Source organism: Cloeon dipterum, chromosome 1 (genome assembly GCF_949628265.1).
Source record: "Cloeon dipterum chromosome 1, ieCloDipt1.1, whole genome shotgun sequence".
Lineage (NCBI taxonomy): Eukaryota > Metazoa > Arthropoda > Insecta > Ephemeroptera > Baetidae > Cloeon > Cloeon dipterum.
Genome location: NC_088786.1, coordinates 6,144,303 through 6,161,311, shown reverse-complemented (window position 1 = coordinate 6,161,311; position 17,009 = coordinate 6,144,303). Strand labels below are relative to the sequence as shown.

At 38.2% G+C, this 17,009-nt stretch overlaps 3 protein-coding genes across 3 annotated transcripts; 1 reads left to right on the top strand and 2 right to left on the bottom strand.

The window, feature by feature from the left end:
* Positions 1-233: 233 nt before the first annotated feature.
* Positions 234-5,243, bottom strand: Hey (Hairy/E(spl)-related with YRPW motif). Its single transcript, XM_065497508.1, has 3 exons — positions 4,993-5,243; positions 3,124-3,344; positions 234-1,471 (listed from the first exon to the last, which is right to left on the bottom strand). Exons 1-3 carry the CDS (start codon positions 5,193-5,195, stop codon positions 1,032-1,034), a joined length of 864 nt encoding a protein of 287 aa, XP_065353580.1. The 5' UTR covers positions 5,196-5,243; the 3' UTR covers positions 234-1,031.
* Positions 5,244-9,178: 3,935 nt separating this feature from the next.
* On the bottom strand, positions 9,179-13,334 carry Mcm3 (minichromosome maintenance 3). Its single transcript, XM_065497492.1, has 12 exons — positions 13,159-13,334; positions 12,983-13,095; positions 12,483-12,822; positions 12,107-12,345; positions 11,779-12,012; positions 11,556-11,720; positions 11,221-11,419; positions 10,962-11,110; positions 10,749-10,904; positions 10,406-10,556; positions 10,203-10,343; positions 9,179-9,733 (listed from the first exon to the last, which is right to left on the bottom strand). Exons 1-12 carry the CDS (start codon positions 13,228-13,230, stop codon positions 9,272-9,274), a joined length of 2,421 nt encoding a protein of 806 aa, XP_065353564.1. The 5' UTR covers positions 13,231-13,334; the 3' UTR covers positions 9,179-9,271.
* Positions 13,335-13,595: 261 nt separating this feature from the next.
* Positions 13,596-16,684, top strand: RabGGTa (Rab geranylgeranyltransferase subunit alpha). The gene is made up of 9 exons (XM_065497504.1): positions 13,596-13,752; positions 13,859-13,969; positions 14,024-14,148; positions 14,203-14,390; positions 14,444-14,641; positions 14,826-15,073; positions 15,301-15,511; positions 15,574-15,702; positions 16,200-16,684. The coding sequence occupies exons 1-9, from the start codon at positions 13,750-13,752 to the stop codon at positions 16,628-16,630; spliced, it is 1,644 nt and encodes a 547-aa protein (XP_065353576.1). The 5' UTR covers positions 13,596-13,749; the 3' UTR covers positions 16,631-16,684.
* The last annotated feature ends 325 nt before the right edge of the window (positions 16,685-17,009 follow it).

Genomic DNA, 17,009 nt, shown 5'->3' with positions numbered 1-17,009 from the left:
GGAAAACGAAAAATTCATACTTTTTTCTACCCCTAAAAAGAAAATGGCTGCAAAGTTTGTGTTCTTCTCCTAGAGCGAGCATTAAAAATGGTTTATTTAAAAAATTGTACATTTGCTTTATCGAAAAACGTTTTATGGCAAATTTCTTTATTTTAGCGCTGTCTAAATATGTGTGGCATTGTTTTAAAAATTAAAACCAACGGTGTTCTGTTGTTTAGTTTCATTTTTTATTTAGGAACAGACTTATACCAATTAATACATTGTTATAAAAATATTTTTAACCATAAATTGTTATTTACAAATTTGAAAGTGCAGATGCGATACACGCACAATCGATCAATAAAATCACTTACGTGCTTAAATCACGCACAATATTTTCGTGTTACTTTTTGTCGAGAACGCAATAAGCATATTATCAGACTATGAACGCGCATTCTCAAAAAAGAACATGACTAGAAACACAAGGAACGCCCGTCAAAGCAATTTTATAAAGTACTGAACAAAAGGTTTTGTGCATGCCAAAAACGTCATTTTTCAATTTGACTGGCTCTGTTGGTTGAAATTGAAACGGTTTTGGCGGTATTTTTGTACAGGTTGAGGCACTTTGTGATCAAAAGCACTCAATAAAGGCAACTTTTATTAACCTGGCTCGTCAATTAAATAGTGAGGCACGGCAAACTAATTCTTTTTAAATGTTGTGGTTTCATTCAAGACAGGAAATCAAACTCCGGATTTATCCTGATTTTTTTTCATAATCGAAAAACCCCTCCCTGAATATACTGTGGTAACAACTAGCTGTAGATTTATGATAAGGAAAATAGCGTGTATAAAAAACAGGTGATTTTTTCTTAGCGGAATTTTTAAATAAATCAATTTGTCTATCGTCTGACTTTTGCGCAAAGGAGTTATTAAAAAAATCAAATCCTTATCATTATAATCTACAGTTGTTACGATACTCTCAATTTTTGTCTTAAACAAATCCGTACGTGCCTTTCATTAATTTAAAAAATCTAAAAATGATTCCGTAAAGTCTAGTAAGCACCGAGTTCCGCGCCCCAGGGCCGGTAGGGTTTGGCCGAGGGCGGCGGAGGACCCTGGCTGCTGTGGGCGTGGTGGTACGGTCCTCCGGGGGCGGTGGAGCCGACCGGGAGCGGCTGGGGGCCGGTCGGAGGCGGCTGGTAGAAGTACTCGGGCGGCGGCCCCGCCGGCGGCGCGTACAGGGGCTCCGGGGGCGCGAAGGCGGAGGGGGCGCCGGGCCACGCGGTCGCTGCCTGCTTCACTTGCATCTCGCGGTTCTTGGCGAAGCTGTGCAGGTGCGAGATGAGTCGCATCCGCATCGGGTCCTCCAAGGGCATGCCCTCGACGCTCACCAGGTAGCGGGCCACCTCGGCCGCGCACTCGCGGAAACCGAGACCCACGTAGTCCATGGCGACGCGTTCCTCCACGCCACTGCCTACATTTCCACTGCCACCTGAAACACAAAATTAAAAATAAATTATAAATAAGTTTTTTTACGACGGATTATGTAAAAATCTTGAAATTAAAGAATTAAAAAAAAAAGTTTATTAAATTGAATATTTTACACCTTAAATATGGGAAAAAATTGACTGTTCTGCTTTAAAACCTTAAATTTTCTTAAATAACAGCCAGTCGTTTCTCTCGGGAAAAATTCAGACATTTCGAAAAAAATCAAATTTTCACTACCTTTATTATTTTTTTAAGCATTCAAAAAACTCAATAAACACATTTTACCCGTCTTTCCGTTCTCTTTCTATAATCAGAACAATAAAAGTGGTCATATTTTGTGCCAAACTAGACAGAAGTCAGTAAAAATGATAAATCATTTGATATTAAACTCACAAAAAGACTCACAAACAGTTGGTATATCTAGAAAAAATGAGAGTTTTTGATAACATGACAATATTGTTCAAATGAATTTTATTTGTATCAATGGCGTTTGATTCTTTAGCAAATAAAGTCAGCTTTTAACACTATTGTCCACACCAATTAATTTTTAATACGATTTTTCTTATAATTTTTTTTAAATAACAATTTTTTACATCTCATTTAATCAAATTAGCTCATCCTTTGAATCCAAGAAATTTAATTTTAAAACCTTTTTAGTGTAGTTTTATGCAAAACCAAGAATATTCAAGCAATAACGGATCAAGATAATTTAACAAGTCATGGCATAGAAAACTCTTCGTGATGTTTTTTTCATTTTTTACTGCTAAAAAAATTAACAGGTTTAAGAAAGAAAAATCCACTTGGCATAAAAAGGGCTGCAGGTTGCACTATATAAAATGAATGAAACGATACGTTTTCATCCCCTTTTTTCCTGTTATAAAATCCACAAAGCAGGTTCTTTACACAGCAAATTTCCAATTTCTTGAATGAAAATATTTGTAAACGCGGTGTAAGCAGGAAAGGTGTGCTCGCGCGTGATTGCCTTTTAATCGGGCGGATCATCATATTGTGAGAATGAATGAAAAGCCGCGTCAGAGGGGTGGAAGAGAGCGAGGCAGGGTCACCGTGGGAGAATTGCCGCCGTACAGCTGCAGCTCCAACAACCCTTTTTCTGCATAGCGGTTCTTTCACGAGAGGGGCTCTTAAAAGAAATCTCGCGCAGAACTTGGCCAGATATTTTTTTTTTTTTGCTCGACCAGGAAAGAAATTTAATGAGTCTTGCTGGTCGGGAATTTGAGACTGAATTTTTTATAATGTCATATAAATTTGATATCTTGGACTATATCCTTTAGAAAATCGTAAAAATAACTATTACCGAGCTTCTAAACCGGTTATTAAATAAATCTAATTTGTAAATCTACAAAAAAAAAATTGCTTCGCCGTTTAGAACAAGTAGAGGTTTTTACTTTTATCAAAGCCAAAATCAGTCAACAAATAATAATATCAAATTTGCTCATATATGGAAGTTCATTATTGAATTAATTCAAAAAGTCTGTCTCGATCAAAAAATTAAAGGTATAAAATTAATTTTTTTTTTATTTTGGAGAACTTTGAAAAATTAGAAGCAACATTCAGTGACTGAATAAATTCTTGCTTGAAAATTAAAAGAAAAAATCAAATTAATAACGACTAATCAAACTATTTATTAAATCTTACCTTTATTTTTAAGGTGTTCGACGGTGAGTTGAAGGATTTCGGCCTTTTCGAGCTTGGCGGAGCCCTGTTTCTCGAACGCAGAGGGGACGAGGCGCCTCAACTCGGACAAACAGTTGTTGATGCGGTCGCGGCGCCGCTTCTCAATGACGCCGCGGCGCCGCTTCCTGGTCATCGTCTCGCACGAGCTGGAGCCGCTGCTGCCCTCGGTCGGTGACACACACCTGCGCAACAAAAGTCACAGACCGTGAGAAAGAGGAGCAAATAAACAAACAGTAAATGCACCGTGGGAGACTTGGATGCGGGGGAGGGAGAGGCTTTTATGATGTTACGGGACTGATTGTGAGCGAGCGAGTGAGTGAGTGAGGGTGGGTAGTGGGAAAGGGAGGATTAGTGCAGGTCAGTTATCACGCGTGCACCGCGAAATCGGATGCCAATTTGGATAAGTAGCTTTTTCGTGTTCTCAATGTGAAAATGAAATAGAACAAATGAATCTCTATTAAATTTGCCCTTTTTAATTAGTTTTTCAGATGTTTCAGTTTTACATTTAAAGAGCAGTAGTGTTAGCACAAAGTATTATTTATGGCAATTAAAACAAATTTGGATATTTTTAGATTTTTACTAATGTATTTAAAATGCAACATTATTATTTTTTGCTCTTTTTATCCTTGTCCGAGGACCGGGAATGCACTAGCACGAATGCTGCAACCCGGGTCCCAATAACACAGCGAACGGATAACATGGGCGCACCAGGCCGCACAGGAACCCAGCCCACTCAAGGGCCACTTGCCTCCGCACCGAGGACTGCATTGAAACGCTTGACATTTGTCCCGTGAAGCCAAATCACGACCGCATGCTGGAAAGGTGCAAACCAGCAGGTAGCGAGTAATAACACGATTTCATTTTAAACGCTTGATGTTTCAATTCAAGTACCAAAATTTTGTTTTATGATTATAAACTTTGTAAAATAGATACTGAAATTTAAGGAAAATGATATTTTTGGTTTCAATAGAAATTTGAATTTTAAATTAATTTTCTTTGTGCAATTGAAGTCGTAAAATTCGACAGCATTAAGATTATTTAACACAGTATTTTTACAACCAAGTATATTTTTTATTTTTCTTTGAACTATTATAAAAATTTAAAAATGGAAATAAGAGGTGAAATTTCAGCTTTAAATGAGAGTGAAACTTTTTTTAATAATGAAGATACAAATTAAAAGGAAAAAAACTTATGCCAAAATGACTATTATTTTATGGGTTTTTGGAGGGCATTGTTTGCAACTCTTATGGAACAAAATGTTTTTGGCTTTGAATTTTTGAAGTATGGCATTTTTCAATCCTTATTCAAACAGCAAATGTGAAAAAAGTTGAATTTATAATTATAACAACGGATTATCAGAATAAATCGCCAAAAAAACTATAGATTTTTGCTTTTTATTATTAATTTTCCTAAAAAAAAGATTTAATATTTTCATTCTTATCAAATTTTAGATACATTTAAATCACAATTTTCCCACCCTCCATTTAATTTTAGTCCTGGTTAAAATTTGAAAATCTCGTAATTATTATTCGATTCTAGCAAAGTTAGAAAAAAATACAATTCAATCTAGAATAAAGGACGTATAAATCGATAAAAAAACTCAGAATTTTGAAAGTTAAAATATTTTTTGAAATCTAATTTAAAGCGATGTTAACATTTAATATTCAACAATTCTGCAAATTTTTTATAAAAAATCTGGATTGTTATAAAATAAATATATGTAATTTAAAAACTCTGATTATTTTAAGAAACCCTTCGATTGCAAAAAAAAAATATTAAAATTACAAGACTTTTGATGAAAAATATAAAAAATCGGGGAAGTAAACTCACTGTTCCTTGGAGTCGTTCTCGGAAAAGAGGTCATCGCCATCACTGTCGTCGACGCTGCGTGCTGATTGTGAGTGCGTCTGCGGCGGAGGCGGCTGCGGCTGCCACGGCTGGAGGTAGGCTGCCGGGGGCGGCGGGGGCGGCGGCGGCTGCTGTGCGTAGTGGTAGAGCGGCGCCTGCTCGTAGCTGATGACCATTCGCCTCATGATTCTCTCGGTTTTCGGCTGCGCTGCGGCGGACGTGTTGCTGCGACGGGCGCTGCACGTGCTCTGAACGCCGCTCGGCCGCCGCTCTGCCGCGTGCACGACACGCAGGGTGGGCCCACCACCACCCCTCGACCCCCGCCCTGCACGCAGCCAGCCAGCGCCCGGACAGACGCAACCCTGCCTCCCCCCTGGACGGCCGGCCGCCGACAACTTTTGCTTTGCTTTCCCACGCCGTGCGCCGATTGTCTTTTTCTAATTGTTTGCTCCGCGCAGCGACTGCACTGCACACTTCTCTCTCTTATCGCCAGTGCACTTCTCGCTTTTTATTATTGCTAATCCCCTGTTGCGTGCGTCGCGTGTATCAAATTTGCTTTTTGAATAATGAGCTTTTTTTTAGATAAAATGCACATTGAATACTAACCAACATAAAAGTAAAAAGAGTATAGGAGATGCTATTTTGATTTTATCGTGAGATTACATGCTTGAAGATTGTGACCAGAATTTATAATAGTATTAAAATTAAATTTTTTAGCATTTAATAGAACAAACCATTTTGTAAAATAAAAATTAAAAATAATTCATGACAAATTATAGCTAAAAATACAAAAAATTGTTATGGTCTGTGCAGCATTGATTTTAAGAGTCTGTCATGAGGAAAAAATTAAATTACATCATGAGAGTTAAAAATGCCTATTTTTCCTCATATTCGAATCATTTTTGTCAATCCATATTAGTCAATTCCGCCCAAAGTATAGATCAACTGTTTGATATAAAACACAAAATAGTTTTAATGAATTAAACATTAAGATTGTGAATTTAAGACAGTAGTTTTATGGGCTTTCCACTCACTACGGGCCTCATGCACGATTAGTGCAATTTAGTTCCTCTTGGTCTCCACTTGTGTTAAGCTGCCAAAACAGCCTGTACCGACTAGGGTAATATTCATGAAAAAGTGCAGACTTTATAGCGCATTGTATGGAATTTTCAAGCTCAAAAGTTGTTTTCCCTGTATTAAATGCAATAAAAATTAAAAAATAATTTGGTATAAAGTTCAGAAACGTAAATACGGACTGCTGTTACACTTTTATTTTTGTAAAAAGTATCTTATGTATGGCCGTGCTGAGTGTAATTAAGAGCTGCTGATTGTGAATCAAATTTTCAATTTTTTTATTTTTCTTCCCTATTTTTATGGTAAAAAACTTTAAAAAAAAATTTAGCTTGGCGGCCGTATTAGCAAATGGAATAATTCAAAATCCAGCACATTATATAATAATAAATTTTCAAAATTTATATTTCCATTTGTGCTGTCAATTTTTGGTCCATCATCAATTCCTTGTGAGCGAACAGGTAAAATGGAATATATGCTGAAATTGGATTTATTCAGGGCAAGACTTTAAAATTATTATAATTGCTGGCTACAAAAAGCAGTTGATTAAATAATTAATTTCAGAAATTTGTTCTACAATGCTACAAATAACCAAAGGATATTATACCTTGCTAGTTAAAAATAGTAACATTCAAATTTTACCAATTATCTAAAAAAAATTACTGGTCGATATTGGCTTTAACTGAATCTTTATAGTTTATATATGCATCCGCTAAAAGGATTTTCGGGGCTTTGCAATTTCCATCCTCTTTTAAGGAAACGAACAAATAAACATTACAAAAAATTGATTGTCTCTGTAAGTCCAAGAATCAAATCATACTAATTTGGCTTCTAAATCCAAGGGATGTAAAAAAGAGGCCTAGCAGACCAAGAATTTATTCTGAAGCATTAATTTTTAAAATTCTATCCCTGAAATAAATTTATTTTCATGATCAATATATTTTTGAAGAATTTGTTAAACGCCCCTTTATTGTGACCTTTCCACAGAATAGCTTAATTGGGGTGAAACCAATAAAAGAGTTTTCCGTAAACACGTGTTAGCGACGTACCCTTTTCCTTTTCTTGTAAAAAAGCCTTTTATCAATCGTGTCTGGCGCGTGTCTGCGTCTGCACATATGCGGCTCGTGCGCGCACCACTTTGGGGAGAAACCCCGTCATTCCGCGATCACTTAACGCGTGCCGCTCGTTCAATTTCCCCGATTTGTCGAGAAGATTTTTGTGCTAAATTGCCTCTTTTTCTGTCGAAACCGCTTTCTGGAGCAGGGCACGCAGGGGTGAATCAACATTGACGCGTTACTTTTTTGTCGCACCGTGCCAAAAGGTGTTTTTATCGAGAAGGGTGCCACGTGAAAGGGGTGCGGAAATACACCCCTTTGCGCAGTCTTCTTCATCCCTTTCGACATTTGGAGGATATCGGAGAGGAAAGGAACAAAAGATGAGTGTCTCCTGCAGATGAGAAATGGGTTGAAGTAAAAGGGCGAAGAACGGTATGTTTTATTGATTTAAAAACGATGCGAGAGATGAAATTTCTGATAGCGACCAGCTTAGAGCAGTATTTTCACCCTCTCCGTTAGCTGCTCTGAAGAAAATCCCCTGATTCACGTTTTTTTACTTGTTTCATTCTCACGGTGGTTTACAGTTGCGCAACTTCAACTAAAAAATACACTCGAAGAATTTAATTGCTCTGTCTCATGCATCATTTGTCGATTTCTTGAAGAAATAATGCATATATTTTTGCTAAATGTAAAAAATAATATTCTAAAAAGGCCACACATTTTTTTCACTTCTAAGAAGTTTTTTTTTTTAAATAATTGCATAATAGTTATCCGTTTTGCCCCCTTCCCCTTTAAAAAATTGACTGGTTTTTGTAGACGATATAGATACAGTCAGTACATAAAAAACCAGTTTTAAATATTCTAGAACGTTTTGTTTTGATAATTTCTAAAGTATTTATTGCAGGTGAAATATTGCGTGGTTTTCTTAATTTTTAGATAAAAACTATTGTAAAGAAAGGGGTTTGCTAATTCCCCTAAAAGACATTGAACAACGCGGAGTCTATTTGATTTTATAATATGTCTGTAGGCAAACTATAATTTTAAAATAAAAATAAAAAATATGAAAATAATGAATATCCGTGCCTACGAAAATTATTTACTCCACTGCTTTCACTGAAAAAATAACTCTGATAGGGTTCTATTTTACTTTTCAGTTGGATGAATTTTAAAGAAAGGTGAATGTCAAATCAGAACAAAATGGTATAAATATAAGAGTTTACACAAAATCTGGTAAAAATATTTTTTTATTTGACCAAAAATATTTCTAATAGCAGTATGGCTTGATCTTTAATGGTGTGGAATAATTGCTTTTGAGCTAATTAATTAACAGATTCTGCAACTCTGTTTTGTTAAATTTTGGGGAAAATAATAAAATTTTGTCCAAATGGAAGCTCATTTTTTCGTCAATATTTCGAAAAGAGCGAGAAATTTAGAAAACCAGAAAGACAGCTGGAAAAATTCATCGTGATTATGAGGATAATTTATGCTCATCAAAATTTAATAAGACGAATTATTTCCAAAATATTAAAAACATTTTGTATGTTACGCTCAAAGTCACAGCCTCAAGATGCAATCTGAGCTCTAAAATAGTTTCAGGCTCGCAAATAATCAGGTTTTGTAAAGTAGCCTAAAATTTGATTAACTATCCAATGTGTCTCCCAACTTAAGTCCTGCAATTTAATTATCTGGACTTATTTCTACATATTTCACGTCTTGGAACAAGAAAAATCCTCTTTTGTAGAAGTATTTATTTTATAATTTCAAATCTAAAATGACTGGCTGTGTGAAAAATCAATTATTCATCCTGCAAATATTCAGATTCAGACTTTTTGAGCATATATTTTTTCATCCAACTGATCCAAATAATTTCTTATTCAAAATCCTTGTTAAATTAAGAATGAGATGAAAATTGCGAAGCTGATGTACAGGAAATAATATCACTCAGAAGTGTCTTTAAATTGAAAGAAATTAATAAACTTAATAAATTTAGAGGGTCAATGGCTAGATGAGGAAATCAATGATAATAAATGACTTGATTTATATATGTATAAATAGCAACCTTAACAACCTATTTATTTTAAATTATCGTACAAAAATCAATCAAATAGCTGAGAATCATCCTCTCTGAACAGAAATTAAATGAGGAAGAGAATATCATCAGCAAGCATGACCTGGTTGGCCTTGGTCATCGTGTCGATGGCCGACTTGATCTCAGAATCTGTGAAAGGCTGCTGCTTGGCCACGCCCTCGTTGATGTAAGCCTTCAAGGTGCCCAGGGACACGGACTGCGAGCGCTTCTCCTTCAGGTACTGTGTCAGGCCGGTTTTGAACAACTTGAGCCGGTCGGCGTCCAGCACAGGCAGGTCCTCAACAGGTATGTCCATCGGCTCCTCCTCGGCCTCTGCCGCCTGCGCCACAGACTCAGCGTCGTCCCTTGTCTTCTGCCGCTTTGTCTGCCGGCTTGTGCGATTCTTCTTTGCAGCTTCATCGTCGTCTTCATTGTCATTGTCATCGTCCTCGTCGTCATCATCGTCTTCATCCGAGTTTTCACTGTCACTCTCAACGTTCTTACGCCGCTTCTTTGACTTCTCCAACACCTATGCAGAGAGGAATTAGAAGGTTAGTGAGGGTTTCTCATTCAGGGTAAAGTGCTGAGGTTCCAGGTTTGGGAACAAGAGAATCAATTAAAATTTCTGCTAGTTCAAAGTAGAGGATCCATTGTGATAATTTTTTTGGCCAGAGTTTACCTTCTCCCAAAAATGATTTACCGTGGGCTCAGCCCAAAACCAGGAAAATGTTTTTTTTTCAGGAAAACTCAAAACGTGAAAAACTTTCCAATACTCCTATTCTCTAGCGTTCTATGAAAATTTCTAAAAAAATTAAAAGGTGTCAAATATTAATCTTAAACTAACTATAATCATCATATTTTCTTGTTTCCCTAACCCGCAAAAATTCTCGGCCTGATGGACGCTCTAAAAATACACAATTAAAAATTAACACTTATTTCAAACCTATTAAAATTTATAGAATATCTATTAGTCGTTTTGAGGGAAATCATGAACTAACCCTTTTAAAATAGGCGTACTGCACAAGGCTGATGGCCGCGTCGGCATCAATCCTTTCAATCTTCTGCGAGAGTCGAGCTTTGGCGTGGGCGGTTGACAAACGGATTAGAGTTTCCAAAGAACGTGCTGTCACAGGTTGCGTCTGCAAAAGAGATCAATGATTCAATAAAAAAATCTGGCAGGAAATCTGTCGAGTTTACGCACCCTAGCGACGTCATGCTCCTGCAAGTCCATGCTACGCAAGGAAGCATACTCTTCGGCGATGGCCGAGGCAGCCTGGTCTGTCAGCTTTGGCGTCAAACACTTGGCGATGAACAGGTACTTTCGCATGAAATCCATGGAGAAAATGCGCTTCCTTAAAAATAATGAAAAATTAATAATAAGTAATTTTTAAAGGGAAAACACACGAGTTTTTAATCACATTTAGCCTTGAAATGTATCTTTCAAATTGTGGAATATAAATATTTAAGAGAAAGTCATGTATTTTAATTAGCGAAACTTTAAATGTTCAAATATATTATTATAATCCAGATTTTTCTGTGCTTACGATTTGGCTTTGGATGGTCCGTGTAGGAGAGGATTGTACTTTTCGTAGATCAAGTCATCAGGATCTTCAGACTCCTGAGGATCGTCCGCAAGAGTGCTGAGAGCTTGAGCTCCAAGGCCAAGAGGCAGCACCTCTCCATCACGCTCTTTAGGGTTCCTAAAAATTTGAGTTCATTTCATGCATTTTATTATAATAAATTTAATAATGTTTTACCTGTAGCGGTGCATGCGGAGAACGTGATCGGCAATCGCCTCATCAGCAGTAGTGTCCACCGTGTCCAGCATGACAAACAAAAGATCAAAACGAGACAGAAGAGAGTCCTGAAGGCCGATGTTCTCCATTGGAGTTTTGAACTGGTCATACTGCAAAATATTACAAAAAATAAATCAAAAACTGCCCAAAAATTAAATAAGGAGAAAAAGAGTTAAACAAATAGAAAAGTACAGCAGAGCAAAATGAAATTAGTACTGACCCTTCCATAAACGGGGTTAGCAGCAGCCATTACGGAGCAACGAGCGTTGAGACTGGCCTGGATGCCGGCTTTGGCAATGGTGACGCGGCCCTGCTCCATCACTTCGTGGATTGCCGTGCGGTCAATGTCAGTCATTTTGTCAAACTCGTCGATGCACACAATACCGCGGTCGGCCAACACCATCGCACCCGCTTCCAAACTAGAGTCAACGAAAAAGGGCATTAATTTTAACTAAAAATTTTTAAATCAAAGTCGTTAAAAACTTAATACAGCTTGGTTTGTGATTAAAATCATAAGACAATTTTTTTAAAATTAATTTTACACAAAATACTCACGTTTTAGCGCCAGTATCAGGATCTGTAGTGACGGCGGCGGTGAGACCAACGCCTGAGGAGCCGCGACCTGTGGTAGCGATGGCCCTAGGGGCCGTGTGCAAAACATAGCGCAGCAGTTGCGACTTGGCCACACTGGGATCTCCGATCAGCAACAAATTTATGTCTCTGTAAACGATAAATCATATTTTAAATTTCTTCCAAGTTGGTTTTTCATTAAGTTTACCCTCTGAGGCGAGTGCCGTTTTCAAGGATCTTCTCAACGCCGCCCAGCAGCATGCAGAGGATGGCCTTTTTCACAATGTCGTGGCCGAAAATGGAGGGCGCGATCGACCTCGACAGCTGGTCCACGATGTCGTTGCGCTTGCAGAACCTCTTGCACCGCTTCACATCATCTCGGGTCACCAAAGCCGACGCTTCCTTGCTCAGCACCGAAATGTTGTTTGCAATCACCACAGTTCTAGGGGAGAAGGGGTTAGTTTTATTAGATAATATTTTTTTTTTAAAAAAAATTATTAATTGGCTAGAAAATAAACAAAATATTTCGGAAATACCTGAAAATTCCGCTTGTGTAAGAGCCCTGCTTGCTAGGCATGCATCTGTAGTTGCCAACAATGAGGATTCGGTCTCCAGGCTGGCACGAGTCAACCAAATCGTTGTCCACGATAACGTCAACAACTCGCGGCAGGAGCCCGGTCGGCGCCTTCTCTGGCATCTCCTGCACGCTGATGGTCTGGTGGTCCTTGTAGGTCGAGAGACCATATTCAGTTTCCAAAAGGTTTCCAGCATCGTCCTGAATTCAAGTTACAAAATTAGGTAAAAATCGCTTTTGTATTTATCAATAATGAATTGATATTTGAATTTATTTCCATGAAAAATATTTAAAATACCGAATCATTACAATTTGAAAACACAAATTTAATTCTGTACCGTTGTTGGGTAGGTGGAGCTGGTGGGAAAAGCCTTTAGGTTGGTGAAATCCGAATACTGCCGCTCCATGAACTTGTTGGTGGCCGGACAGTAGTGGACGCTGCGGACGACCTTGAGCCGCACCATGGAGCTCTTGGTGACAATGCCCTCAACACAGACCATGTTGCCCAGTAAATGGCATAGCAGCGTCCTAGGGGTTACGTGTCTGCTGCCGAAGCTGCCTTCAAAGCCCACATAAAAGTCCTCGTGTTCCTTGGCATAAGTGGCATCGACGGAGCCTACGACTTCCTTCAGGGCTCGCTCAAACGCTTGCTGCTCCTCAAAGGCATTTTTCAACAAACTGGAGAGGAAAATAGAGGAATTTAAAATATGATGCAGTTAAATTAAATAATATGTCATGTAAAACTGTAATATGTATTATGCAGAAAAACAAAAATTGATGCATTTTGTCGCCCAAAAATTGTGTAAAATCCCAATTTTGTTTAGAAATTTTAACTTACCCAATGGCTCTTTTCGGATTCTTCTGTCTCAAATCATTGATATTGACGATAAGTCTGATCTTCTTTTCACTAATCATGTGCTTAACGCGAGTAGAGTAGATTCCCTGGTCGTCCTGAAAATTTAAATTACATATATTTAAAGGGCCGCTCCAAGCTTTAAAGGCGGCTTAGCTTACCTCATCGTCGAGAAACTCAACGTACTCTCTGGCGAGGGCGTTCACGGTGTCCGTGGGACCAGTAGTGCCCATGGTGAATTTATGTTACTTAAAATAATTGCAATTTATCTCAATATTAGGGAAAATGATAACAATGCGGCATGCGAATTATCGCGTAGATATGATGCGGTGCGGATGGTGGCGCGAATTTTCGGCGGGAAAGCAGGCCGGATTCACACGAATGGAGAGTCAATTCAGCAATGTTTGGAGACTAAAATTTCTTATTTCATGTTTAAATCTTAAATATTTATATGTAAGAATTATTCTTATGCAATTAAATAGTGTTTTATTGCGTTTAATTCAAAAGAATTTAAAATAGTAATATATATTATTTGACTTGGTTAGTGCGTGTTTATATATCAAAGAGGGGGCGTAACTTTGAAAACACCTGATCGCTGTCAGCCGTCAACCAAGTCAATTTTACCTTCCTATCCAAGAACCAAGGGTGTGCCTTCTGACTTCTCATTCGGCCAAAAGCCCTGGTTTTTGCCGATTTTTGTCTAAATTTTGTAGCATTTTTACTTGCGTCTGTTGTCTATCCTGCAGTTCGAAATGGTGAGCGAGAAACTTTAAAATAATCCAGACACGAAATGGAAATTTAATGCACATGATTTTGTGTGTGATATTTCTACATTATTTTTTTCTATTTCCATTATTCTAGCACGGAAGGTTAAAAGTGCGAACGACCGAGCAGGAACAAGCTATCAAAAGGAAGGAGCGTGAGCAGAAGGTCAAAGCTTACAAAGCTGCCATGGGGAGGATAATGAAAATTGTGTGCATGAGAAATTTATAAAAACTGTCAATCCTAAACCACTTTTAATTTTAGAGAGGAAATGTTGAGCTGAACGATGAAATGCTTATTCTGACGCGTGAAGTGCTGCAAAGAAATCCAGACATTTACACGCTCTGGAACATACGGAGGGAAATTTTCCTGAATTTCAAAAAAGAAAAGTAAATTTTATTAGTAGCTCCAACTGCATCAACTTCCATAAAATTGTAATTTAGAAGCGACGAGGAGATGGGAAAGCTGGTGGATAATGAAGTTAAACTGACTGAGAACTGTCTGATGAACAATCAAAAGTCGTACTGCGCTTGGCACCACCGTGGCTGGGTTCTTGACCTCCACCCTGAGCCAAAGTGGACTAAAGAGCTTGCCCTGTGCACCGAGTTCCTCAAGCAAGACGAGCGGAATTGTAATTTCAATATCAAATCATTAGGTCAATTCTCAAATTAATTGTTTTCATAGTTCACTGCTGGGATTACCTGCGCCTGGCGGCTGCGAAAAGCGGATTTTCGCCATTGAAACAATTCGAACTCTCAGATGAAAAAATCAAAGACAACTTCTCCAACTACTCGGCCTGGCATTACCGCTCCAAACTGCTTCCTCTGACACACCCTGACCCTGAGGGCAATGCCCTGATTGAGCCTGGACAGCACAGCTATGGTAAATAACTAAATGCTTTAATTTGGAGCTGGATAGACAAAACTAACTGCAAATATTAAAAGTTTTACACATTTTCCCTTGTTGATTTAAAAAATTAATTTACTAGCTGGTCTCATTAATTTTTCTGTACAATAGGATTCGCAAAGAAGACCCTTAAAAATGCGTATGTTCTTGATAATTACAGAATTGGGACAAGTGGAGAGCGCTGCTTACACCGATCCAAATGACTCAAGTGCCTGGTTCTACCAGCGTTGGCTGCTTGGCAGGGACTGCTCCGTGGCGCAAAGGCAGCCACCAAAGCCCCTGCTCTGCTGGCTCGGCCCGCACAAAGCTATCATTTCCTTTTCCAAGCATTCCCGACTGGTGCCCCAGCTGTTCGTGGATGGACAAACGGTCGAGGGAGAGTGGTTGATGGAGTCGAAATACGTCTGGGTATATAGATTTTTTATTAAATTGTTTTTATTAAAAAAAATCAGTTTTTTATAAATTTTGATTTGATTCTGGTGGTATACTAGGTTTTTGGGCAGTTTTAACTTTTTCTATTAAGTCACAAATCTACTGGTCGTGGTTTTTAATTAAAAATTGTTTTTTTTTTCATTTTAAGTAATTTTCGTAATGTCCTCATTTCTGTCATTTAAAATTTTTATATATTTCTTCAGGTATTGAAGCACAAAATTGGCAGCGTGGACCAAATAAAAAAGGCAGAAGTCGTCACAGAAGGTGGCAGGCTAGAGTTGCAGCCCAGCAGCATAGGTTTGGTTGCTGTCGTGGCAGAAGAGGGCCAGGAACACAACCAAGTGGTGATGGACACTTTGAAGGGCCAACTGAAAAACTGCAAGTTGCTCCTAACGCTTACGCCTGACTGCAGATGTAATAATTAATTCATAAATATTAGCAGGATATTTTTATATTTTGTTTTATTTGGCTCGCAGGGACTTATCTCACTGCCGTTTTCCTTATGCAAGCCATCGACATCAGACTGTTCCACGGCGAGACGATGGAGTTCTTGGATAAATTAATACAACTCGATCCATTGAGAGCTGGCCACTATAATGATCTCAGTAAGTTTATTGTTGTGGCCTTTTTTTATCAATTTTCTAAAAATTTTGAACAAAAGCAGAAGTAAAGTAGTTATATTAGAAACAAGCCAGGATCAGGTGTTTTTTTTTTTTGCGGGACGGGAACAAATAGATGTTTTAATTTTCATGCGTGCTGCTACTTAGTGCGCAGCAATAAGTAAGAGAAAAATGGTTATTATTAAAAAAAAAATTTGACACCTATTACTCCAAAATAAAAATTTTGAGACATTTGAATGGAATGAGGAGTGACATAAATCGAGCTGGTATTTCCTGGGAAGTTGTTTTCACGTTTCGAGTTTTTCCCGACACCGGGCTGGACCCGGGAAATGATTTTTGGGAAAAGGTAAACTCACAATCAGGACTGGTATAATATAATTTAATAATATAGTATAATAGAAATCAATTCAAAGAGGATTTAACCACCATATAAATTCAGTAAATCCCATTAGTCATACTCCTTTCCTCTTTGTCCTAATCAGGAAGTAAATACGTGATGGAGTTCAAGCTGTCGCTGATGGAAGGCAGTTTCGGCGTGCAGGAGTCGGTTTCGCTCTCGCAATGCCACCTTTCCTCCCTGTACCACTTCAATCAGCTGGCTCTAGTTCGCGAGGTGGACCTCTCGAAGAACCAGCTGACGGACCGAAGCCTACCTGCACTAGGCTCGTTGCAGATGTGCCGCAAACTCGACCTGAGCCACAACTGCCTCGTCACCTTGGATTCGATGCCCAGCTTGCCCGCCCTTGAGTGGCTTGACCTTTCCAATAATGAGCTGACCAAAGAGCCAGGACGAGTCGACAAGAACCTCCGCAACGCTAATCTGACTGCTTTGAAGAGCCTGAGTGTGCAGGATAACCCCTGCTATGGCCTGCTAGACCTTGAAGATCTCCTTCAGACTCTTAGTTTCAAATAGGATATTTGCTATGTGATTGCCTTTTAAATAAAAATATTAATGCGTAAAAATGGATTTAATAATCTTTTAATGTTATATGTCTTTTTTATCTGTTTATGTTGAAATTTAAGATTCCAACTAATGAACAATATATTTCAAAAGAACCGGAGGTTTTATTTCGGCGGAAATTATAGATTGTCAAGCAATAGTTAGAAATCTATTTTAAAGTTAAATTTCTTATCTAAAACAACAAGAGTTCTGTGACAAAATGTTTTTTTACTTGGATTGTTGGCAAATCGTTCCAAATTTTTCCTCAGAAGCTCAAAGAAATCTTTTATGTCTGCCAAGTGCCAGTCTTGAAATTTAATCTTAAATATCGCGGAGCAAAAACTCGAAAATT